This window comes from Scardinius erythrophthalmus, assembly GCF_964197995.2.
Source record: "Scardinius erythrophthalmus genome assembly, chromosome: 17".
NCBI lineage: Eukaryota > Metazoa > Chordata > Actinopteri > Cypriniformes > Leuciscidae > Scardinius > Scardinius erythrophthalmus.
The window spans coordinates 33,843,457-33,870,112 of record NC_138237.1 but is presented as its reverse complement, the minus strand read 5'-3'; the positions used below and the strand labels follow the sequence as shown (position 1 = coordinate 33,870,112).

The 26,656-nt window shown below is 36.0% G+C and overlaps 2 protein-coding genes across 7 annotated transcripts in view; one reads left to right on the top strand and one right to left on the bottom strand.

The window, feature by feature from the left end:
- The window catches only part of LOC308705923 (glucocorticoid receptor-like), a 73,709-nt gene extending 64,109 nt beyond the window's left edge, over positions 1-9,600 (top strand). Inside the window, exons 7-10 of the mRNA XM_081391233.1 lie at positions 459-603; positions 2,068-2,198; positions 6,338-6,495; positions 8,611-9,600. Of these exons, the coding sequence (XP_081247359.1) occupies positions 459-603; positions 2,068-2,198; positions 6,338-6,495; positions 8,611-8,763 (587 nt within the window). The 3' untranslated portion in view covers positions 8,764-9,600. The remainder of the gene's footprint in view (positions 1-458; positions 604-2,067; positions 2,199-6,337; positions 6,496-8,610) is intronic.
- Positions 9,601-13,823: 4,223 nt separating this feature from the next.
- The window catches only part of LOC308705921 (rho GTPase-activating protein 26-like), a 126,998-nt gene continuing 114,165 nt past the window's right edge, over positions 13,824-26,656 (bottom strand). For 2 of the 6 annotated variants that reach the window (XM_081391226.1, XM_081391227.1), the window contains exons 21-24: positions 21,583-21,618; positions 20,856-20,966; positions 14,555-14,646; positions 13,824-14,099 (exon numbers count right to left, since the gene is read on the bottom strand). In XM_081391226.1, the coding sequence (XP_081247352.1) occupies positions 14,011-14,099; positions 14,555-14,646; positions 20,856-20,966; positions 21,583-21,618 (328 nt within the window). In that variant the 3' untranslated portion in view covers positions 13,824-14,010. The remainder of the gene's footprint in view (positions 14,100-14,554; positions 14,647-20,855; positions 20,967-21,582; positions 21,619-26,656) is intronic. The other 4 variants (XM_081391228.1, XM_081391229.1, XM_081391230.1 and 1 more) reach the window with 2 other exon arrangements.

Below are 26,656 nucleotides of genomic sequence, written 5' to 3'. Positions count from 1 at the left end.
CGATGATTCTTTGCAGCTTTTTGGTTCAAGTCAAGTCATGTCATCTTTATTTATATAGCGCTTTTTACAATACAGATTGTATCAAAGCAGCTTCACAGTGATAACAGGGAAATAATACAACAAAGTTTGTTTCTAGAAGAAAATTGCGTCATCGTCCACCTTAAGTAAGGCAGATCAATAATATTGTTGAATATTAAATGTCCCCAATTAAGCAAGCCAAAAGCCAAGGCAACAGTGGCAATGAACCAAAACTCCATCAGGAGACAGAATGGAGAAAAAAAAAAAAACCTTGGGATAAACCAGGCTCAGTCAGCAAAGAATGTACTTTATGTCATGAAAACTGTTTTGCTTGTGTAGGACTCTTGAGTTGGCTATGGTGTTTTTAAGAGTGTACTGTATACTTCCCACTGATCTATCAGTGATACTTCCTATAGAGTTAACGTCCCTGTCATATTCAGGCTTCAGAAACCTGCACTTGGATGACCAGATGACGCTGTTGCAGTGCTCCTGGCTCTTCCTCATGTCCTTCGGCTTGGGCTGGAGATCCTACCAGCAGTGTGATGGAGGCATGCTGTGTTTCGCTCCAGACCTCGTCATCAATGAGTGAGCCCACCTTTACTACCCACAATGGGAATGTTTTGGCTTTAAATGATTGGTTTTCAACACAGATTGTGTTACCATGACAGGTTATGTGGTTTTCAACACCATTTTCAAACTTCCAGACTTACACTGGCACCATAAGTCAGTTATCTTTCTCTATCGATTATCTATCAGACGTTTTCTTTTTTTGTCTTTTTAAACGGACTTTAAAACTTTTGTTTAATGATGAAAAACCCTAGACCTGTCTTGTAAGTTTTATATGTAATATATTTCAATGTAAGTGTTTCTTTTGGGTTATTCTTTTGATATCTGAATAATGAGCAAAGCAGGGCTGTGCGCTGACTTTTGAGATGTTACCTCTGGTCCTAGAAGGACGAAAATGTAAATTTAATAGGACATGGAACATGGTGTGTGAAGATTCAATCCATTGAATTTCGCAAAAGTTAGCAAATCGTCAACTACTTCTTTGTGGCAGCCTAGGAGCTTTATTGCATGTATAATACAATTTGCATTACTAAAATAACATGTACACAAACTTTTAAAAGTGAATAATATATTAAAAAAAAATTGTTCAACTTTATAATGTAAAAAAAAAAAATGCATTTTCAGTGGAATATCGTCTATTCCAAATGTGTTGCTTTCGTAAATGTCATAAAAATACAAAACAAAGTAAAGAATGCATTTCATGAATTACACAAGATGTTTTATTTATATTATTCAGTCATATGTATTGCATGGAAGCTTCTGGGTATTGAAACATTTGACTAGGAAATGCAAATCCTACATGTTGCATTTGTCAGTTTGGGAATTGCACATTATATCGCATATTCTTTTCTGTCAATATATAATCCTATCGTCAATAAATCCAATTAAACCTGTAATATTTTCACAGGCATGCTGCTTTATGTCCATGTCAAAGAGAAAATGATCGGATGTTAGAATAAGTATCTAGTTCAGTCATAAAACTCTAGATGGCGCAGGCTGTTTGTCCTTTACATGAAATCTGCAAGCAGTCACATCATTACCGCATGGCTGTCTCAGCTGATCCTGCAGCCAATGAGATTGCTTGCCCGACATTTGAATAGTCTGGGTCAGTGTTTGCTGTAGGGTAAAACCCTTCACCTCCCCCAGCTCCACCTGCCTAGATCTGCTACGGGATTTATTTGTCTATTTATGCAGCAGCAGCATATCTTACATGTTCACAACAGTGTGTCTGTGTATCTATTAGCAGAAGCAAGTTCATACTTGTGCAGCAGTGGAGAAGGTCTAGTTCGCCAAGACCAAATACATTAACATTGTATTATTCATTATCATGCTAAAACCATTTCAAGTTGTCATGATTGAACCGTTTCTTTTGTCTGCCATGATATTTGGCTTTCTCTTTCTCTCTCTTTCTCTCTCTCTTTGGTGCTGTGAAATGCATGTAGAATATAAATATGTGTGTGTGTGTGTGTGTGTGTGTTAAAGTGAGAGGATGAAACTGCCCTACATGGGTGACCAGTGTAACCAGATGCTGAAGATTGCCAGTGAGCTGGTCCGGCTGCAGGTGTCCTACGACGAGTATCTCTGCATGAAGGTGCTTCTCCTCCTCAGCACAGGTACTGTACCAGCAGTCATCACAATTCACAAGTATATCACACTTACAGTGACCTCAAAAAGTCATACTGAAAAATGCATGAATGTCAAGTATTTATTTGAAAGAAAGCACATATTTCACAATTTTGTGGTTTCAAATTATAACACAATGCATAATTTATGTATTTGGACACTTTATCAGACAACAGTGGAACATGTTCATAATTAATGTGAAGGAATACACCTGTGGATACTTTCCTAGGATGCCTGTGTGAGGTGAATTAATGCTTTCATGTGACTTCAGTGTCCAAATAGATTTGGAGGCCAATGTATTACTGTCCTTTGTGGATTTTCCATAGTTTATTGGTTATTTGGTGACACTATTTTACAGTGTCTTTGTTACACATCTTACTTGTACATACAGTACTATAGTAATAACAGTAAATTATGCATAATAGCAAACAGCTAACCCTAAACCAAACCCTAACCTAACCTATAGAGTAAGTACTTATTTGTATAATTACACTGTTACGACATCACCTTAAAATGTAAAAGTGTAACCAGTATATTATTTATTGGTGCATATGCTTGTTAATGTAATACCTTGGATAAACTCTAGTAATTGAGTTTCAACAGGTTGTCTATAAAAATACTTTTTTATAAAATATAAAAAAAATATATATTTTCTTATAATCCCGGAATGTTAGAAAATGCAAACATCAGGATGCACTTGTATTGTTTCTTAACGAAATGGCTTTTATTCATGAAGTAATTTATCTGGTTTTATTTAACCATTTCTACATTAGCTTTGTTTCCATCCAAAGTTGCAAATTTAACTTGTGGGCAAAATCAGAATTTTGCATAAAACATTTGCAAATAATGCATGTTTCCATCCAGTGAGCCGAAGAGAACAAAATCGTCACTTCCTGATAAACTGGCACTAAATATTACTAAGAAAAATGGAAGTTGCTGCAGTAGGAGAAGCTACTGTATGTAATCATTTCGTAATAAATGACGAAGCGCAATAAAGTTATTTTGCTTTCTGAGGTAGAAGCCTGGTGTTTGGGAATGCAGTCTTGTAAGACAGTTATGCGTCCCATTGCAATGTCACGTGTCTTTTTTGATGTGCATCACGAAATTTATTCGGTAAATGTGTTTCCGTCGCAGTTCATCGGATATTGTCTTATCAGGTAAAAAGTTTATGCGACTCAATTTTGCGCATACGTTTTTTATGCACATTTTTGTGTTTCCATTCAGAGGTTTTTATTTTTATTTTTTATGTGATATCCCAAAATGCACATAAAAATATGTGGATGGAGCTAGTCAATGAAAATGACATATGTATCATATGTACCACAGAGATATATTTCATCTAGCAGAGTTGGACCTCTCCTTCCCAGTGCAGTGTTCAGTGTGTTACTGCATGGAATACTGCGTCCCACAATGCAATGCTCTCGACTTTCCATTTTGTTTTATGTGACAAATGACCCGATCTCCTCCATTGAAATCAGGTCTCTATCAACTATCAGTTAATAGTTAAACCAAGTACACACAGATGATATTCATTTAAAATATGTATATAATTGCTTACTATATAGTGCATAATAACACAAACTGGATATAATGCGATTTCTTTGACTTGATAAACTGTTAATTAATAATAATATTAATAATAATAATAATAAACAAATAATTGAACATCATTACATTGTTAAATTAAGTGTTATGTCCATACATTTTAGTTATAAAAAGAACACTTAATTACATTACAGATCGTTGTGAATAAATTGAGGGTAAGTGCACTTTTAACAGCCTTTGTTGACTTATTATTTTACTGGACAGCCAAATGTTGAAACATTTTCGATACAAAATTATAAATGAATATTCTGAGTTCAAGACAAGCATAAGTGACAGCATTTGTGACATAATGTTGATTACTACAAGAATACATTTTCGACTGGTTCCTCATTTTCATTTATCATGAGTTGAGAAATCAAATTTTCCCTGATCTTTTCACATCTAAGAGGTCATTGTACTATACAAGTTTCAGAATTTAAAACTTCCTTGTTAGTTTTTATTGAAACCAAGCTGCCACAATGACTCGGTTTCTACTTTTTTTTTTTTATCATGTAATAGAAACGAATGCATCAGCACAAGACTGCCTACACCGGGGGTTGGGAACCTTTTTTGACCAAAGAGACATTTTTTTTTTTTTGGTTTATGCTTTTTTTCCAAAAGAGCCACATAAAAAAAAAAAGATATATATTATTTAAAAAATAATATTATTATAATATAAAATAAAATGTTTCAAAAATTTTGAACATTTCAAAAATAGTAACTTTATTAGGTCTATAGACAACTAAAAACAAACAAATATGCAACAAACAATAAATAACGAGTTGCTATATGCAGGGCTTTCACCGTGAGGTTGAGTTATACCTGAGGATTCTTTGGGAAAAAGTAAGGCTCTCTTTCCAAAACTCCGGTTATGATCAATTACACTGTCTACACTGATAAATGAATATCTGATATTTACATCGTGCTTGCATTGTGTTAGTTTTATGATTAAAGCATTTGTGAAAGTTAAGTAAAGTCAAGTAGTACTAGTGAGCTCGGTTGTGTGCTTAACAGACATGACTGTGATTGGCTAAAATGCCTAGTGCTGCAAGCTTTTACTTAGAGTATATTTATTTAAATATAATTCTGTAATCAAGACTTTCCATGATTAGTTAATCTCGGCAGCTGTAATAGTAAAAACTAGTCAAGTTTTCAAAAGAGCTTCACATGTAATACTTATTTCATTTGGAACAATGTTGCTCAAATCAAAGGGCTAAAATCAGGGTACAACATTTTATTTTTGTTTCTAAATTGACAGTTTTTGATGTAAAAATCCTACTAACAACGTGTCCTCAGGAAACAAAATAAAAAATACACTTCATGACCCCCTTAAACCGTCGTATTTACAGTCGTTTTAGGGTTTATGGCAGTTCATTCTGCAAACAAAGTTGTACAATTTTATATAACTTTACACAGGAGAGGTTTGTGAGGTCCTATTAACAGACATATTGTTCATGTCTTGTGGATATACCTTTGAAACGGTGAGTATTGTGGTGAAAATCAAGTTTTTAATGTTGTTTATATGTCTATGTGGTGTTTTTAATATGCTTTAAGACAAACCCATGTGCAAATTCATAAAGTCAAACAACATTGCTGAGTATTTTTTCTTTAAAACTGCAGAGAACTAAAGACAGTCTCAAAAACCAGGTTTGAAATCGCCCGTGTTTCTTACGTCACATACTATCTTGTAACCAATCACGTCAACAGTGAACTAGTAGGGGAGTCTCGAGAGAAGCCAGGTTATCCCGCTATATTTTTTCGTTGATATGAAAAATCAGGTAGATTTAGCAAAATAACCCAGACGATAACTGGACACCAATTGCTGAATTGAACATGCACATAGTAAGGATATATGAGAACAATGTAGAAGGAATACTTGGCATGCTTGCATTCTGTTTTACTTTCAGTACCATTTTCACCATAGTTGGCAATAGTTTATATACTACCTAAAATTCAGTAAATATCCTGATGTCGTACTTTCCGATGAGCCTCAGATCTCTCTATGTTGAAGTCCTGCTGTCTTATCTTATTAGAGATCAGGATGTAATTCCACCAAGACTATCAACGTCTTCTGCTTTTTGCATAGGTTCGTTTGTGTTTGCCTGGGCTGGAATCCAGCATCCCTAGGCCTCAAATCCCTGGCTGATACGCCATTGATCTGAACGCCTCAGGGACTCAGCTTTGCATACTTTCCTTTGAGTTGTATTTGAACCGGTAGGGCCGTTGCAAGAGGAACCCTCACACATGGTGTAGTCTCTTTTTATGGTGTGTCTCAGCAGAAAGGTGTACTGTATATACATATAGCGTGAAGATTGATGTGCAGATTTTAAGTCAGGAGGGCAATTCTGACATGGTTAATATGTTCCTATCTGTGTGAAATGAGCTTTCCTGAGTGTGAATGCACTCTTAGTACTGGCATTTGTTTAATTCTGATTCTTTAATGACATAATGACTTACAGACTTTGCTACTCCTTGGAATATTTTCCTGATTAAAAGGCAATAATGTAATGTTAACGTCTAATCCTGACCTCATCTGTTTTCACAGTACCAAAGGATGGCCTTAAAAGCCAAGCTGTGTTTGATGAAATCCGCATGTCGTACATCAAGGAGCTGGGAAAAGCCATTGTTAAACGAGAGGAGAACTCCAGCCAGAACTGGCAGAGGTTCTACCAGCTCACCAAGCTCTTGGACACCATGCAGGAGGTAAGCGGGCATCTCTTGCAATCAGCAAACACAAACAAGAGACATTATTGGCACTGACGGTATTATTGCGTGTACAAGAGAGAAAAACATGCTAGGCCAGAAACGCTTCATGCACGTATGGAACCATGTGGTCAGCACATTGCAAATGTTTGGCCTACAAACTTATTGCTAGAGGTGGGGGACTCGAGTCACAGGACTTGATACATTTCTAATTATAAATATGTATTATAATAAATGATTATTAACATTAGGGTATAAATGTAAAATTAAGGAAGCACGTCATGGCCAATATAATCTCTAGGCTGCTTGTTTCTTGTTTGGTACTGTGACATGACTTGACTTGACTCTTTGCAGGACTCGACTTGACTCGCTTGGTTTGTCTGCACTGTGACTTGAGAATTACTTGAGACTTGCTCCCACCTCTGCTTATTGCACATACTGCATTAAAGGATTAGTTCACTTCAGAATAAAAATTTCCTGATAATTTAATTACCCCCACATCATCCAAGATGTTCATGTCTTTTCTTTCAAGGGTTTTGAGGAAAACATTCCAGGATTGTTCTCTATATATAGTGGACTTCAGTGGGGTCCAACGGTTTGAAGGTCCAAATTGCAGTTTCAGTGCAGCTTCAAAGAGCTCGATCCCAGCCGAGGAATAAGAGTCTTATCTAGCCAAACCATCGATCATTTTCTAAAAAAAATAAACATTTATATACTTTTTAACCACAAATACTCGTCTTGCTCTAGCTGTGATGTGCCACACATTACGTAATCACGTTGAAAGGTCACGCGTGACATAGGCAGAAGTACCGACCTAATGTTTACAAAGCAAATGTGCAAAGACTAAGTCAAACGCCCTTTACAAAAAATAAAAAAATAAATAAAATAAAAGGTAAAACAAAGATGTCGGACGATTTTCAGTTTTTCGCCCTAGCCTACCTTTTTGAACCGGAACACACGTGGCCTTTAAATGTGATTACGTAATGCGTGGTGAATCGCTGTGCTAGTGCAAGACGAGAATTTGTGGTTAAAAAGTATATAAATGTTTATTTTTTTTAAGAAAATGACCGATGGTTTGGCTAGATAAGACCTTTTTTCCTCGGCTGGGATCGTGTAGAGCTCTTTGAAGCTGCATTGAAACTGCAATTTGGACCTCCAAACCGTTGGTTCCCATTGTCCCGTAGTCCACTGTATGGAGAAAAATCCTGCAATGTTTTCCACGAAATCCTTCATTTCTTTTCGAATGAAGAAAGAAAGACATGAACATTTTAGATGACGTGGGGTTGAGTAAATTATCAGGAAATTTTAATTCTGAGGTGAATAATCTTTTAAAGCCCAACCGTGTCCTTAGAGAGCTTCCTTCCTACAGAGTTTAGTTCTGGCACTGCTCAAACACACCTGTCTGCAACTTTTAGATGTTCCCGAAGATCGCTGATTCATTCAGGAACAAAACAACAGTGCTGTGATTATATGAAATTTGAACACCACCTTACATGACTCAACCGACAAGCAATGCGCCTCCGGGGAAACTGAATGCCGAGAATACTTTAAAAAGGATTATAGTGTTTGCCTTTTTATTATTAGACACAACTGTTCAACAAAGACAGTAAACCACAGAAGACGGTTCTCAGTGCTATCAAAATAAAAGTCCCGCTTACGACACGTAACGGCCCAATGGAAAAACTTGTCGTCAGCCTTGGCGATACATCGTTCAACCACTACTTGTGAATGTATACACTTTAGTCATTATTTTTATTCTTTAGTATTTTTACACATATTATGAATTACATTAATTAACTTGGAGGTTGTACCACATGACATTTTACTACCTAAACAAACATTCATATAAAATTTACTTTAAAGTATCTGAAATTTTAACTTATTGACCTTGACAGACAGTCATGAAGGTCTGAGATGTTGTCCTCCCTATGCTACTGTTTAATGTTTAATGTAATGTCGGTTGCACCACATGACTTGATTTGATCGAGAAGTAATAATAAATAATAGTAATAATCAATAATAAAACATGCAAAACAACATATTTTTGTGGACACATGCTGTCCTGCAGTTGTGTTGTTTGTAAAAGCCCTACTGAAATGCTACTTCTGTCCACAGATGGTGGAGGGGCTCCTCGACTTCTGTTTCTACATGTTTGTGAATAAATCTCTGAGCGTGGAGTTTCCTGAGATGTTGGCAGAGATCATCAGCCATCAGCTACCAAAATTTAAAGACGGGAGTGTCAAGCCTCTTCTGTTCCATCAGAAATGACTGCCTTAGATCATAACAATGCCTTAACGCCACCCTTCCCTTACCAGCGCCAGTCCAACCTGCCCGATTGCCCCCAAACATCCTGAATGAATTGAGCATGAATTCTGCTTGATTCTCAGAAGAGAGAGGTGAAGTTCGCTCTTCACAAATGTTTGTGGAGCAGGACAAAGGACAAAGCAGAGTCATGTACTCGGAGCAGATGGAATATGACTTTCAGAAAGACGTATTTTAGTGATATTTTCTCTTTTTTTTGCATGTACACTGCTGAAATGTTTACAAAGGTATATCAAAAAAAGGGAAATGTGCCTTTTTTGCGCTTTGCGAATCAATTTCAGACATTTCTCAGGCTAACGCAATGACTTGGCATACACACTTTATGTCGACGACTCCCATTCGTCACGTCACGTCTGTTTTCTTGTCTAAGCCTGCCTCGATGGTTCTCTGTAGGGTGACAGCTTAACGGTTGTCTGAGGTGCTCAAAAGTATGAAGCAGCCCATGAAACATGAGACCCTTTTTTTATTTTTTTTATTTTTCAATCTCATCGAAGTTCCAAAACAAGTATGTATGCAGCACCGTGGAAATGCCATATGATAATTCAACTCAAATCAAGATCTGTTCCATGACTGGCAGCAAATACTAAGTTGTTTTTTTTGTTTTGTTTTTAAATAGTTCACCCAAAAATGAAAATTCTTCCATCATTTACTCGCCCTCGTGTTGTTCCAAACTTGTATGCCTTTCTTTACTCCATGGAACACGAAAGGAGAAATTCTAAATAATTTCCTGGTCGCGGTTTTCAATTCAGCTGCAATGAATGGTGGCTGGAGCTTTCAAGCTTCAAAAAATACACTAAAGCGCCATAAATGTATTGTTAGAGTGGCTCATATACCACTCATGTTGTGCGTTTCAGGTTTAAAGGCTAAATTTAAAGGGATAGTTCACTTTGAAATAAAATTTTGGCATGTTTTAGCTTACCTCAAGGGCATCCAAGATGTAGGTGTCTTTGTTTCCGCAGTAGTTTCAATTTTGATATTTTTAGGTCAAACCGTTCTTGTCTGTCAGTCGTATAATAAACATATATGGTCACTGTCTCAAAGAGCATGCACAGAGTCCAAATTAAAACAATTCCCCATCGTCCAAATGAAACAATTCCCTATCGTAAGTACACATTGATGGCCTAAGACACGAAACGAGCGGTTTGTGTGAGAAAACGACCAGTATTTATATCGTTTTTACCTCTTGTACACAGCCACTTCCAAGTGATCTGAGGGCGCGGGCACATCCTGGTGTGTGACGTGTGCGCGCGTTCTGGCTTAGTCTGCGCAAGCGCCGGAAAGTGTACAAGAGCTAAAAACGATATAAATACTGTTCGTTTTCTCACACAAACCGCTCGTTTCGTGTCTTAGGCCATCAATGTGTACTTACGATTAATTTGGACTTCTCTGTGCATGCTCTTTGAGACAGTGACCATAGACCTGCATTATACGACTGACAGACAAGAACGGTTTGACTTGAAAATATCAAAATTCAAACTACTGCGGAAACAAAGACACCTACATCTTGGATGCCCTTGAGGTAAGCTAAAAAAAAATTTAATTTCAAAGTGAACTATCCCTTTAAGTCTTTATTCACTGAAGATGTACCACTTCGATGAGGACCAGATTAGTCCGATTCATAAACAAATCATTCATTCTTGAATTTGAATCATTCACTCATGAATCTTTGTCGGTTCCATTGTTAAAAAAAAAAAAAAAAAATCAGTGTCCCACAGAAATAAGCAGTTCATACAGGAATAACAGAGGGTGAGAATTTTTTTGTTGTTGTTGATATTTTAAATAATAAAAAATAAAAAAACGTATTTTACTACAATGAAAATGGAAATACATAATAGTATCTCAATTATACTAAAATAGCACAGACAAAGTGCTAAGTCTTTTTCTTTGGGTGAACTTTTTATCTAACTGAAATTTAAGCATATTATATTGACAATTGATTATTAAATTAAATTAATTTAGTTTTATGTTAATTATTAGCTCAGGTTCACGTAAAAAATAAATGACCATCAGCACTTGGTAAGTCCTGGAATCAGTGGATAATTCAGGGTTATTTTGTCAAATTCCTGTCCATCCTGGCCATATTCGGATTAGCATATCCCAGCATTCCCCTCCTCTCAACTTGTGGTCTGTTCATGTCTTTGTGTGAATGTTTGTTCGTTTTTTTAAGTGTGTCTCGGACACCTCGGATTATTTGTTCATGCATTTAATTTTCTGTCATCCTTGGAAACCATTTTAATTGAAATGTTCGTGGAATATTCTCTGCATATTCTGAATCTGGTAACACACATGATGCCCACAAGTTTTGACCCACTTTTTGTTTTTGGTAACATCAGAACAAAAGGAACATTTGTTGTTCTCGTGCTCGAGTATGTGTTCGCCCTTTGTTACGTGTGTTACTCCGCTTTAGGGTGTCTGCACCAGCTTAGCTTCATTACTAGCCTAGAGGAATTATTCACTCAAAAATGAAAAATGGTTATTAGTCTGTCATTATTTACTCATCATCATGTTGTTCCAAACTCATGCTGTTATTTTTCTGTCTCTATGAACTGTTGTATTGAGAAGTGCCGTGTGAAGATTCTTCGAAACATACGGGGTCGGAACGGCACGAAGGTGAGTAAATAATGACAGAATTTAAATTTTTGGATGAAATATTTCCTTTTTTTAAGATACATGTTGCACTTGACTTGAGTATCCTGCACATTTCTGGAATTCCCATTGTTTGAGTGTATAAGACAATTCAAAGATTGAACTAACAATGTTATTTTAAAATAACACAACTAGATTTGGTCATTTGACCAGATCCAGCCATTTATTTAGCCACGATGGCCGTGTACAGTATTAAAACTCTCATGGTGAGCAGAGGGTTAAAGGTTCATTTCCAGTAATGCAGCCGATTGTCGTCACCTGGCGTATGTCACAGAATCCGGAGTGTGTTACCGAGCCACTGTTTGTTTAACGCTCATTTCCAACAGCTTCATTAATATGACATAAAAACGAAATGTACGCGGTAAAAATCCCAATCACATATTTTACGAGACTATTTTTTTACAAATTCCTCGCTAGGTTTGTGAGATGACGCATTTTCTAATTGTTTCACAATAGGCCTTGCAAAGGGAGTTTGTGAGCCATAAACCAGAGGTTGTATGAATTCAGAAAAAAGCTGAAGTGTCTAAAAAATGTTTGTTTTTTTTTTTTTTGGTAATCATTGATCATTTTTTAAAAGTAACTAAAACGAAAATAGAATTACACAGATACACTTTGATATACACATCATTTTACAACAAAATTTTAATACATAAAGTTGTATTGCTATCTTTTTTGTGTCAAGAACTGTATTGCAGATGTTATATGTAAATGTAAATTCTAGAAATCTATAGGGAATATATGAGTAATCACTGTTTTAAAGAATGACAGCTTAAAGTTAGAAGTCAGGGGTTGCGAGTATAGCTTGTATAGTGCAACAGAGTGACCAAAGCAATGCAGATTTAAAAAAAAAAAAAAAGAGAGAGAAAAAGAAATATTTAAAGCAGTTACATTTTACAGTAGCACTTACTACCCAACTCTAGTACTTTATTTTGTCCTTTTCTATTTCTTTTATAAAGATTTAGGCTTTGGTCTCATACATAATGCTGTAAAATGAACTAGTAAAAAATAAATAAAAAATACATATATATATATATATATAAAGCTGTGTGTAAAAGTAATGTATCAGAGCCTGAGAATTTGCACTACCCTAATACTGACATAGTATATTTTGTAAAAAAAAAAAAAAAAAAAAAAAATCATGCAAATACTATCTTTAAAGATTAAGGGCAAATCATATTTCACTGGTATATGGCTTTTTTTTTTTTTTTTTTGCATTTCAGTTTTATGTAAAAGTAATCCAATGTCTGTTTGTTTGAAAAATTGTTTTGTATGATTTGTGTATTACACCTCTCCTGTAGTCAGTGTCGATCATTACACATATTTGATTAAATGTTGGATAAAATGTGTTCAGAGGAGCTCTGTGTGTGTTTTTATACTGTGAAATCAATGTGCTAATTTGCTATTTTTCCCCATTGTATTTTGACACAAATCTACACTTGGACATGCTGGTTTATTTTCTTCTCAATCCTATGTCTGGTCCGCAAACTTCAGAAACCGATTGTCGTTTAAAAAAACAACAAAAAAAGACCTGTACAATATTTCTTTTGAACCAATTGTGTTCCGATTAAACCAAGCAATTTCGAACAAAAATAAAATAAAAAATAAAATAAAAATCGACATCAATTTGTATTTAAATGAAGATTTATTGAACATTTTTATTGAACAGAAAAAAATCAAAACAACTGAACCATATTTTTATTTATTCAATATTCTAAAGAATATTAAGGCTCATAAAATTGTACACGATTTTTTGTTTGTTTTTTGTTTATGTAAAAAGATCAATTGGGCTATCAAAAAAATTAAGTTAGTGTGCTACAATAAAAATATATATCATTCACATTTTACAAAAAAAATGATACCTTATCAATTGTCACTTATTTACAATGTTAATACACTCCAAAAGAACACAAATCTCATCAGAGATAATGCTTAAATAAGAGTGGTTTACATGACGTTAATTCACATTAAGAAATAATTTACGCTTTTCCACTTACATGCTAAGAAAGGAGAAAAAAAAATCATTTTTTTTTTTTAATTGCTTCCTGATATACAAAAGAGTGCAATACTCCCCCCCGTAATTAAGTTATCTCTTAGTAGTTCTAAACAAAACAGTAACTAGGACCTGAAAGACACAAAACACATTCAAAAAGCCCCAGACTGCATAGAAACAGCACACATATTATATCATGGAGAACCAGGAAGTGCTCACATATTTATATATATATATATATATATATATATATATATATATATAAAAAATAATAATTCATGATAAGCCCTGTTTGAAAATCTAAGGAAGATTTCTTGATTGTGGCCGAAGCGGCAGCAACAATTTGGTCCCAGGGTTTTTCTTTTTTTTTGTCTTCCCAGTTCCCTTTTTTAAACAGCTGCAGTGCACTGTGGGATATGTGGGACAATGATGCGCTAGTGAAATGCCACAGTTGCCAAAAACCCATAATATCGGACAGACACGCTCAGGCATGCTAATGTGGCTTTTCTGTCGAAGTCCAGTTCTTTTGCCTCGCCAAAGACTCCAACCAAAAGCGTCTAAACGAACTCCACGTAGTTCTCCGGAATTAAGCCCGTCTTCCCATCCAAGGTGCCCTCCAGCCAGCCTGGTTCTCTTGATCGATGAACTATGAGACAAAGATGCAAAAAGAAGATTGTTTTTGAGTCGCATTGACAACTTTATCCTCTAGTTATCCTCTTATTTCCACAGTGCCAAAGTTAATAAGTGTTCCAGATTCAAGTTGAGCTCTATGTGCTTACCACCAAAAACACCATCGACTCATCCCTGAGTTCTAATAGAAGTTGACTATCCCCCCAAAAAATAATTTGGAGAATTTTGAAGCCTCTATTGAATCTTGGAGCAGAGCACGCCTGAGGTTTCATTGGACACTAATCTAATCTACCGCTCCACGGTGTCAAATGTCAAACCGTGGAAGGTCCGATCTCTGATACCTGTTGAGGGGCAGGAGGTGGAACAAAGCAGATATATCGATTTGCTGCTCCAACGCCAACGCTCAAGGCTCAAACCTTCCTAACTAACCAAATATAGTACAGATACTGAGGTTTAAAAATGGAGACGTACCATTGTCGAATATGGTCCCTGCGATAAAGGACAGCTCTGAATCATGTTCAGCCTTGCAGGCGTATAGTGCACGTGCTTTCCGGAGCGGAGTACTGGAAAAGAAAAGAACATTTGTTAGGGCTGTTAATGAATTCAACATTTCAATTGAATTAAACACATGATATCAGTATCTGCTCAGAAAAATACATGAAGACAATTCAAAGGCATTAATAAGTTTGCAGACTTCAAGCTGAAATAGCTCCAAATGTATGCACGTTTAAGGGGGCTTAAGTGCATAAATGTATGTTTAAATGTACGCTTGAGGGGACATTAGTGTAATCACATTTTTTATATATATATATATATATATATATATATATATATATATATATATATATATATATATATATATATATATATAGTACCATTGTATATTATTATGGGTTGTTCATAATGTTGCCATGGCAATGTCATATTAGTATTATTATTATTATTTTACATGTTTTAAAGGACCATTTTAATCTTTGAAGTACCTTGGGATGTCATGTACAGGACTCATAAAAGAATACACCCCTCGGAACGTAAAGATATTTTCATTTTTCTTGATCACTATTACAACTCATGGAGAGATGACAACATTGAAATTTATTAAACATATACAGCAATTGTAAAAAGTTTAGAAACTTTTTTTTTTTTTTTGAAAGAAGTCTCTTATGCTCACCACAGCTGCATTTATTTAATTAAAAATACAGTAAAAACAGTAATATTATTTATTACAAATATTGCGAAACATTGTTAGAAATTAAAAGAATAAAAAAATATATATATATAATTTATTATTCTGATGGCAAAACAGAATTTTCAGCATCATTACTCCAGTCTTCAGTGTCACATGATCCTTCAGAAATCATTGTAATATACTGCTTTGCTGCTCAAGAAACATGTATTATTATTGTTATTATTATCAATGTTGAAAAGAGTTGTGCTTTTTGTGGATATGCTGATACTTTTTTCAGGATTCTTTGATGAATACAAAGTTCAATAAACAGCATTTATTTGTATTTACTAAACTGATTTATTACATTTATTAAAGCATTTATTAAAATAAATATTTTGTATCATTATAAATGTTCGTTACTGTCACCTTTGATCAATTGAATGCATCCTTGATGAATAGAATTATTAACTTCTCTTTTTTTAATCTTACTACAGATGTTTGAATGTCACAAAATCACAAATATGTTAAGCAGCAAAAAACGTTTTCAAAATTGATAATTATAAAAATATTAATAAATGTTTCTTGAGTATCAAATCATATTAGGATGATTTCTGAAGGATCATGTGACACTGAAGAGTGGAGTAATGATGCTGAAAATTCAGCTTTTGATCACAGGAATAATAAAAAATATATATATATTAAAATTTTAAATTATTAAAATTATTTTCAAATCAAATCAGCACATTTAAAATCAACCTTGTTTCGCCAAAGTTCTGTACAGGAAGTAAGAGAAGAAAAAAAAAAGCAAGAATAAAGAAAACAAAGAAACAAGAAGCAAGAAACAAAATAAAAGTTACGGTAATTAAAAGCACAAGAGAAAAGAGGATTTAAATTCAGCTAATGTGGAAGTGATTTCCACATCATTTTAAAGAAAAAACTCTAGGCGACAACATCCATTAGTCAGAAGTCTTGTGGACACATATTTAGTATGTGTTTTGTGGCCTTATTTCAGAAACTTTAGTTTTTAGTTTTTTTCAAAAACCATGCATAAACATTATTCTCTCAAAAATACAAACATGTACATACATGTTGTTCACATATTATGGTAGCCCTGTTTGTGCTAAATAGAGTGTAATTACACCTTTGCCATTAATATGTTTATAAGCAACTGAAAAAAGCACAAATGTCAGGGCATGTCAGAACATCTCAAGGACCCCAAAAACCCCTCAGACCCCAGAGGGTTAAGTCAGAGAGGTATTTGGGGCTTGGTTGCTGAGAGATTTATAAACGAATAATAACATTTTAAAATCAATTCTGTGTCAGACTGGTAATCAATGCAGATAATGTAGGATTGGGGTGATGTGATCTCGTTTTTGACCATTTGGAGACGAAAGATGGAAAAGAGAGGTAACCCGACATATAATGAGTTACAGTAGTTGAGTCGTGTTGAAATAAAAGCGTAAGTGAATAACGGTTTCAAAGCTATCCCTGTTTAAAAACAGCTAACTGCTGTATGTGGTAAAAAGCTGACGCTGACTGTGGCATTGATTTGTTTGTTCAATTTAAGACTACTGTCGAGATAAAATCCTAAGTTTTTAACGTCGGAGGTAAGGTGTGGTGTGAGGGTGCTAAGATCAATAGAATTTCTGTCAGAGAGCTCATTTGGACCAAATTGGATAATGTGGGTTTTATCACCATTAAGTAACAAGAAATTGTTAGTGAGCCACAGCTTGACTTCATGAAGACTACAAGTCTTGTAATCTCTTATATGCAGAGTTATCTTTGTTTTATAGGTATGCAGAGTAGGGTGTCATCCGCATAACAGTGGTACGACACACCAAATCTACTCATAACTGATCCTAGGGGTAGCATGTACAATGGGAATAGTAGGGGTGCCAGAATCGATCCCTGGGGTACCCCACAATTGAGGTGAGTCGCAGAGGATGAATGAGTACCTAACCTAACAGAAAAACTTGTTAGATAAGAAAGACTGGAACCATTTGAGTACCGTACCTAAAATCCTAATCGAACATTCCAGCCCTACTTCTTTCATAAAAGAACCCTATGATCTACGAAGTCAAAAGCTTAGCTCTAGTCTAATAGCACTAAAGGCATGGTGTCGCCAGCATCTGTCGTTATTAAATTGTAATAATATTTTAGAATATTACTGTTTTTACTGTATTTTGATTAAATAAATACAGACTTGGTGAGCAGAAGAGACTTCTTTCAAAAATATAAAAAAGATTTTAATGTTTCCAAACTTTTGACAGGTACAATACTTAATTAAAAGGGGGGAAAAAAAGATCATTAATATCTGTTAAATAAGAAAATGAGCATTGTGCATAAATTAAGGGTTGCAAAAATAAGTACATCCTTGATTTTAATTCAACAATTGTGTAGTATTCTAGTATGTAGTATGTCACTATAACTAAGTATACTTCTCTGACCCTTCTTGGCATTGAGTGTACAAGTTTATGACAAATTGTTACATCTATTCTGTTGAACTCGTGATGGAGTGCCATGATGTTTGATGCAGAGGACAAATTCTGAGTATGGATTACCATACTTGGCCTTCACTTCACTTCACTACTAGGATTTTCACCTTGGGAGTATGTATTGAGTCATTGTCATGTTGAAAAAGTGCCCACCAATGCAAGGAATAAGGAGAGAGTTGCATTTTGAACTACAGGTTAGGTTAGGTTAGGGTTAGGTTCTAGATTTTGAATTACATCACACAATGGTGTGTGAATTCATGACACTTTTGATTAGGCACAACTCCTCCACATTCATCCCTATATAAGAACTTTACTACATGTATCACTGAACTTCCCTGTGGAGACTGACACCATAATCATCAGTTTGAGGTGTTCAAAACTTGTTAGTAAATTTGGGATAATCTTTTCCAGTTCATTTATTTCTCCTCACAAGTCTGTTGCGATCAGACGTCCGTGAGAAAAAACATGAACACGCTGGAGGAGCTGCTTTATTGTAGAAAATAAAGCTACTGGATTTTAAGTAATCTATTTTATAAAGTACTATATATAAACATGACATGACTTTACTAGAGTGCTGAATTGCAGAGCCTGTGCAAACATATCCACATTTCTAGGATCAGATTATTTTCTTATATCAGAACGATATAACGATATACGATATTTTTTTATAAAAAAAAAAATGCTTGATGTTTTCTCTTTTGTTGTGTATTTAATATGTTACAGAGAGGAAAGAGCACAACACATATTTCCATTCATTGCTCTCAGCAGTGTGGGCAGTGTCAGATGTTCGCTAACTATCTATCGCTGCTCACGTATTTCGACCTTAATTTTACCTAAAAACGAATAACGTAAAAGAACTTTGCCTTGAGTATATCGGGGCCTTAAGCAGGAGGAGGCAACAGACAGGGTCTGCAGATCTCCCACTCCTTTAAACAAGGTAATTGCAAGAAAGAATGCCATCTTAAGAGTCACAAATTTCTCTGCAGCTGACTCTAAAGGCTCAAAGGGTGCCATAGCACTACGGCCAAGTCCCAGGCCGGAACTCTTGCATAACATGCAGGCCTCAGCCGTACAGTACAATGTAGGAAATGAGACACTAATTTGTCTCTCCAAAGACTCAACTCCAACAGGTGTGGTAAACAGCAATGGCCGCCACGTACACCTTCAATGTGAAGGGTGTTAACCCAGCAGAAATGCAATCCTGAAAGAACTCCAGCACTGAACCAACCGGGCAGTTGACTGTGTCCAAATGATGCTCTCTGCACCATAAAGTAAAGAGTCATCACTTAAATGCATAAAGTTTCCTCCTGGAGGGAGCTCTAGAGTTAATGATGGTCTCCACAACCTCGTTTGAGAGACCAGAATTCCAAGAGTTGATCCCCCTCAGGGGCCAAACCCACAGATTCCATGTTTCTAGACTGTGGAGATAAATATTGCCTCCTACTTGAGACAGAAGATCCCTCCTGACGGGAATCTCCCATGGAGAGCCGTCCAGGAGAGACATCAGGTCCATGAACCAAACTTGGGACAGCCAGAATGGGGCTACTATTAACAGACGAAACCCGTCCTGCAAAACCACTCTAGAACTCCCGGGAGCAGATCGATTGGGGGAAATGAGTACAGACATAGCCTCAGCCAAGTCTGAAACATGGCATCCAACCCCAACAGAGCTGGATTCGCGAGAGGGAGAACCAGGGCAGACAGTGTGCCATTTCTTCTGATGAGAACAAGTCCATTTCTGCCTGGCTGAACCTTTTTCTGGGTGGAGTCCTTGATTTAGGTGCCATGGGATGTAAACTGCCCTCACCGAGATCAGCTTGCCCTGGGCCCAGAGGAGGATCTGCTTCGGCAATCTGCATAGAGAGTGTGCAAACGCAGACCTTCCTGGTGATTTGTGTATCCTCTGATGTCAGGACTTCTTGCCTTAATCCTTCCTTCGAGAGGATGACAGTCCTCAGATCTGTCTGCATCTGGGAAGGCTTCGGCTGTGATCACCTCAACCCCCAGTCTCTCTGAAGGGAGTCTAATAAAGCGAGACTGTTTTTTTCTCTTTCTTTCTTTTTCTTTGGGATATAGCCTACTCTGATATAGCCAACACCGGGGCCTCACTCAGTCCGAAAGAAACCACAGAACGTACTTCTGGCTGAAGTAGCAGAGGCGTTCCCACAGCATCAACATTCTTACGCAGCATTGAGTTCCCTCGAAAGGGAAACAATGCATTTCACTTCTGCACATTGCATCACTCTTCTCACAGCTCTTGTCGGCTCTGAGACACTTGCTGGCATTTCTCCAGCTCTTTTCTTAGCAAAAAATCACTCATCAAAAAAATTAAAGCTTGAGGGGAAGTCATGATTGCTTCAGGGACTTTGTCACAAGTCTGTTTCTTTAACTATATTTTCACACGTGCTTTGGAAATCCTCTTGTACCATTGTCCTCTTGTGAAAAGAAATAAAAAAATTGACAATTCTATCCCAAATGGATTCAACAGTCTATATAACACTTTTAATAGTTGAGAAATTGCTTGTATTAAAATATTTTGGTTCAACATACTCAAGTTGAAAAAAAAAATGCTTTTAACTTGCAAAAGAAAATCTTTATTTTGTTTTATTTTGTAACTCTTAGGACGGTGTACTCATTTTTGCAACACAACATTTTATCCCTTTGATAATAAAATCTGATCAAGCAGATTTGCTGGAACATTTTATCTTCAAGGAACCCTAATATGTCTTCTACATAAAGAATAATGCTGACTTTATTAACTTTCAGAGGAGGTGTACTCATTTATGTACAGTAAATACTATAGGACAAAAATGCAGTAATCATTCTGTGCAACATTATATAATAGGGATGCCCCTATATGAAAATATGGGCTGATGTTAATAATTATTTTCATTTTATAGCTAATAACCGATAAATGGTTTTTCAAATTTGATTCTGTCTTTTTCGAAATAAAAAATAAAATATAGCACTAAAAACTAATATTAGTGGAGTTTGTGTATACGCTCAGACTTGAGGGGAAAGATGTGAATTTGCAAAGCTGAAGCTTAACACTGACAGTTAGAAAACCGCTATAGATAGTGGTCTAAGCAAGCCAGAGCAGGACACACACCTGAGGGGGGAGGATTCGCTGGAGGGGCTGGAGGCCAGCTGGGGGCTGGAGGGGGCAGAGAACATCGGCCACGAGGGGGAGCGCGGTGAAGTGGGACTGGGTGAAGCTGGGCTGTGACAAACACACACACACGCATCCCAGCACCAACGTTTATGTTACAGCTGTATAGCAGATGCTTAGAACTTTCACAAGAGACTTTAAGAGGAAGTCGGCATAAAGAAATAGACATAAACAGTAAAACATGCTTGAGAGTTTGATGCTTACTGTAACAATTCAGCAAAAAATGACAATTGTGTCATCATTTACGCAACATTTCTTTCCAATGTGTGAACACAAAATATGTTTTATCTTTGTGCAACAAATGCACACAGTGAAACACCAGAAAGAACAGCCCTTTGTTACTGTATGTTTTTTATTGCATACAAATACTGTAGCAGCGTAAATATTTTGCCAAAATATCTTGATTAGTTTTTTTTTACTGAACAAAGAAAGTCACACAGATGCTGGTTTGGTGAGTAAATGATGAGTAAATGATTAGTGGAACTGTTCCTGAGTAAAACATGCTGAGGAAAAACATTAGTGATAATTTGTTAATGTAGCATAATGAATGGGGGCTCTCTCTCTCTCTCTCTCTCTCTCTCTCTCTCTCTCTCTCTCTCTCTCTCTCTCTCTCTCAAAATTGTCAAAAAATACTTCAATGCTGGCTGCCAAAATTTTATCAACTTACCTTGTTGACATACTGCTGCGAACCTTTGGATTTTGACTGTAGATTACAGAAAAAAAAAAATGTTAAAATAATTTTTGCTATCTTAGCTTAACATGCTAGCCTAGAAATCTAGACGCACCCTAGTGGCAGCAAAATGTATTTTGCAGCAAGGGTAGTCTTGACTTTCGGAGCTGTAAAAACCTAAATTGGGTCAGGCCAATCACATCGTGTATAGAGTAGGCGGGGCGGGCTTAACATAATGACGACAGAGTTGCGACGGTTCCCTGCTACTTGAAAACAAAGAATGGCTGCTGCTGGCGAACAGCGGTCTTTCGAATCGGCTTTGGCCGCGACTCTGGAGGACTTGGAGTTGAGCTTTTCTTTGAGAAAAGAGCAAAGAAAGGAAGAAGTAAGTCATTCTTAAAAAAGGAAGATGTGTTCGTAGTTTTGCCGGCCAGATTCAAAAGTTGAATTTATCAACTAACGTTAGCTCCGCTGTTGGGAAAACGCTCTGGTTGGTTGAAGCGCTGTCCTATTGCGTGCAGAGGGAATCTGAAAGACAGCCGTTTATCCCGCCCCTCGGATTGAGCCGTGTCTATGGTGAGTTGCCAGACCTAACATCTTGATGTACGTCTGGCTTGCCAGGCTATTAATATGCATGAATATAAATATGCACATAGGATATATATATATTTTTTATTATTATTATTTTTAAGTGGTGCTATAGCAAAAGGGCTAAAAGGGTTTCGCTCATTGCAAGGTCAGGCAAGTACTTCTGAGTTCTACTTGCTCTGCCAACATTTTTACATATTATTATTATTATTGCTTTTTTTTTTTACTTTAAAAGTATAATCTGTATATTTATTATTTACAATATATTTTTTTAATTATTTAAAAATATTTATTTTATACAGTTTTCACTCAGTATTAGAAATATATATTTTATTTAAAATAAAAAATGTCCAACAATTGCAGGAAAAAACATGATAATGGCATACATGTCAAAACAATAGTGATTGGTTTGTAATTTTTAACCCATTCTTACTAGGGCTGGGCGATATGGCTGAAAACTGTATCACGATATAAGTGTTTTATATCGGCCGATATCGATAATTATTGAATTTTTTTATAACATATTTAAAATAAGGACCAGTTCAGGAGACAAATATATTACATTTAAAGATTTTTTATTTTAAACTTAACCTACCTCTGATTATAATCCCATCAGTTATAAAGGCAGAAATGTCAACACGACCATGGAAAACTCAAAAGTCTAAAATCACAATGAACACTTAACAATTATCTCTTAACATTAAGGTGCAAAATTAAAGAATACGTAATAAATGCTTTATAAAGGGGTGGGCGATATGGCAAAAATATAATATTACAACTTCTTTCTATAAATTCTATAAATCTATTTCTTTCTATTTTCTATAAATTATACATTGATACTTATTAAAGCTATTAATAAAGTTATTAGTCAAGAGCAGTGAGTGATTTTCTCTTTACATTTTGTTGTTTTATTAACATTAAAGGGATAGTTCTCCTAAAAATTCTAATTTTCATAATTTACTCTCTCACGTTGTTTTAAACTCGAATAAGTTTCTTTCTTCTGTTGAAAATAAAAGTTATTTGGAAGAATGACCAACAGTTGATGTACCCCAGTGACTTCCATAGTATATTTTTCTCCTATGGAAGTCAATGGGGACCAGCTACTGTTTGGATACCCACATTCTTCAAAATATTAATATTAGAAAATATTAGAAGGCAATTAATACAGGTTTGGAACAACAGTAGAGTGCGTAAATAATGAGATAATTTTTATTTTTTGGGTGAACTATCCCTTTAGGGACAAGCGGCAATGTGTTTACTATTACTACTGTCTCTTTAAGAGCTGCGCGCGACGCGTCTATTATACACGCATTTGTCAAGCAGATTTTCTCTCAATTTTCTCAAGTTTGCTTTCACTTTAGACATATCCGACTAGTTTATGTAAACCTTGTGTGTATATAACAGTATGAGCAAAATAAGACTCGAAAGATTACTTAGTATTCAGGCGCTGGTAGACAGGCTTTTAGTGCATGTGAGCTTCACATGTACACGCTGAGAAACACACGCTAGAACAGCGCATCAGCACGCGAATAACAGAGAAACTGACGACTGTCTTGCATAATCTGCAGATGACATTGGTCTGACTACGGTCAGACTTCAAGTCAGGCGAGCTGACTTTTCCTGTTTTATCTAGTTACTAGAGAGTGAGTGCCTTTGTTCATGCAATCAAACCTGCTTGCTGGTTTCTTCCGACGAAAAAAAAAAAAAATTATCGAACGTTTTATCGAACGCATTTTTTATTGATATTGATTACGTGTCTATCGCGATACATATCGTTATCGTTTTATCGCCCAGCCCTAATTCTTACTGCTGCCACATGATCTCAAATCATTCTTCAAGCTTTGACAAAATCTCATATACAGTATGTCAGGGATGCCCAACCCTGCTCCTGCCGATCAACTGTTCTGCACAGTTTATCTCCAACACTAATCAAACACACCTGAAGCAACCAATTAACGTCTTCAGGATCGCTTGAAAATTAAAGGCAGGTGTGTTTGATTAGGGTTGGAGATGAATAGTGCAGGACAGTCGATCGGCAGGAGCAGGGTTGGGCACCCCTGCAGTATGTTATTCAGTTAGATTATGTTGCATAGCTGACAAGTTTAATAACAATGAAAAGTAGTTTAAGTGTAGTGTTCATGATCAAAATCTATAAGATATAGCAGTTCCACCAACTGGCCTGAAACTCTCTCCCACTGGCCTCGGGCCTTCCTAAATATTGAGGAGCCATTCTGACCTCCAACAGTGGCTCCACCAATAGCATGAGTTTGGGACGGAACTATCTGTTTGTCCAACCAATGTAACATGAGAAACCTGCATGACCTAAAACATTCATTATTTTTCCAGTTCATTTTGGTGACATTGGTGGCACAGAAACCACACAATTCACCTTTGAGCAGAGGGAAACCGGCTGTATGGACTGTTCTTACACGTCGGAAACATTCGGCGCGACAGACGCAACCTTTTTTATCCTCCATTGTAAACATTTATGGACATACAGTCTCACTTTAACTACAGTGTAATAACATTTAATTGAAACATTTGATACAATGCATATATTGTGTGCATACATGTTCTATGCATTGTACTTATCTTTAAAAAATGTAATTACAACTCATTTATTTCATTATCTATAATTCCATTGTTGACCCTTCCTTTAACCCACCCTTAAACCTAACCATAGCACCAAACCTATCCCTGACCTTACCCGTAGCCCATCTCAATGGCAGCATCATGAACACAAGTACATTGTACCTAACATTACATTACATTGCATAGTAGTTAAAGACACCTAATATAAAGTTAGACTTATCATTGAGCACATCAGACAATGATGTTAAGCTATCATGGGTGGTTGCTAGCAAGTAGTTGATACACTGTTGCTGCAGAATGAATCCTCTGTTGCTAATTCAAGCACATCTATGTTCATGTGTCCAAAACAATCCACAGTAAAATACAATCTCAAGTGATACATAAGTTAGTGGATATCATCATAATCAGTTTTTTATTTGCAGGGGAGCATATGAAGCTGCTTATTGGACAATGTGGAATTTGTAGCCTAGCATCCATCGCACTCATCACTAAACTGATGAGCATCTACTCACAGTAGATAGTGGGGTTGTCATGGGAACAGTGTGACCTCAAGTGGCGAGTTAACTTTAATAATCTAAATGTCCATACATTAGCAGTGTTAATGGACTCTTACTCAGTGAAAATACATTATGCTGTCACATTTAGTCCCTACCATTCTGTATTACCTGTTTAAACAATGGAAAGTTACGGTGCTCACTGGTCAATAGAGTGTTTTAACCATGTTAAAACGTAATATTCCGCTACCTATCGCTAACTATCTCTTTATCTAGATACTTTTTGAATCACAGTGCAGAACCTATGCAGCCTATAAACTTTCAGAGGACTATATTTTCCAGCAGAAGGATGAAACCAAAGGAATTTGCTTTTAAAAAAAGAAGAATTTTTTTTTTTTTATGTTGGCATGGGCATTTCCTTTCAAATAATTAATATTTAAATAAATATTAGTGGATCCATTTTTAGTGACTATTAACTATTTGTATTGATTTCTTTGTGGCAAAGTCATAGCAGGTGCAGTATTATATTTTGTATAAGGTCTAAAGGATATATTATAATTTGTAATTTTAGTCATTTGTTCTGTGTATATTTTTAAAAGTCTCTTCTGCTCACCTAGGCTGCATTTATATATGATCAAAATGAAAGTTGCCAAAGATGAAATTGGTCATTATCTCAGAAACTACTTCTACATATTGACATGAAATACTGTATTGTTAATGACACATACCTATCGTTGGAACACTGATCTGTAAATACCATGCGAATCTGGTGACATCGCCACCTATGTGTTATAAAGTAATAAAAATGTAAATCATGGTAAATCTAATCATCTCTCTACTGAGAATGATCCAACAAATCTGCTCAACGTGACAAAGTGTGTTTGGCCCACTGCCAGAAGCTATATTATAAGAGGCACATATATACACACAGCTGATTCACCTAGTTATCTCGACAGTGTTCTGCATCCTCGGCTGGTTTCTACTCCCAGCCGAGGAAATGGGGGAGTACTCTGGGCCTGATCCCATCGGACAGCACGCCAAATATGCCTATTTAACTTTTTTACTCTATTCGATATAAATATAAGTGTGAACTCGTGAAACAACTGCCAAAGGTAATTGGACATTATTTTATTTTTTAATTGATATACTTATTTATTTTCAAAGATCATTTTTGCCTTTTTATTATAACAGGACAGTGAGTAGACAGGATGTGAAGTAGGAGAGAGAAAGGGGGAGGACGGGATCGGGAAAGGTTCACGAGCCAGAAATCGAACTCGGGTCACCCGAGCTGCCCACAATTATTTTCAACTTGACCGCAATGTTTTATTCTCCAACATTAAATGCATTTTGCCTGTACATGAATGAACCTTCATGTTATGTCATTGCAGATTCAAATC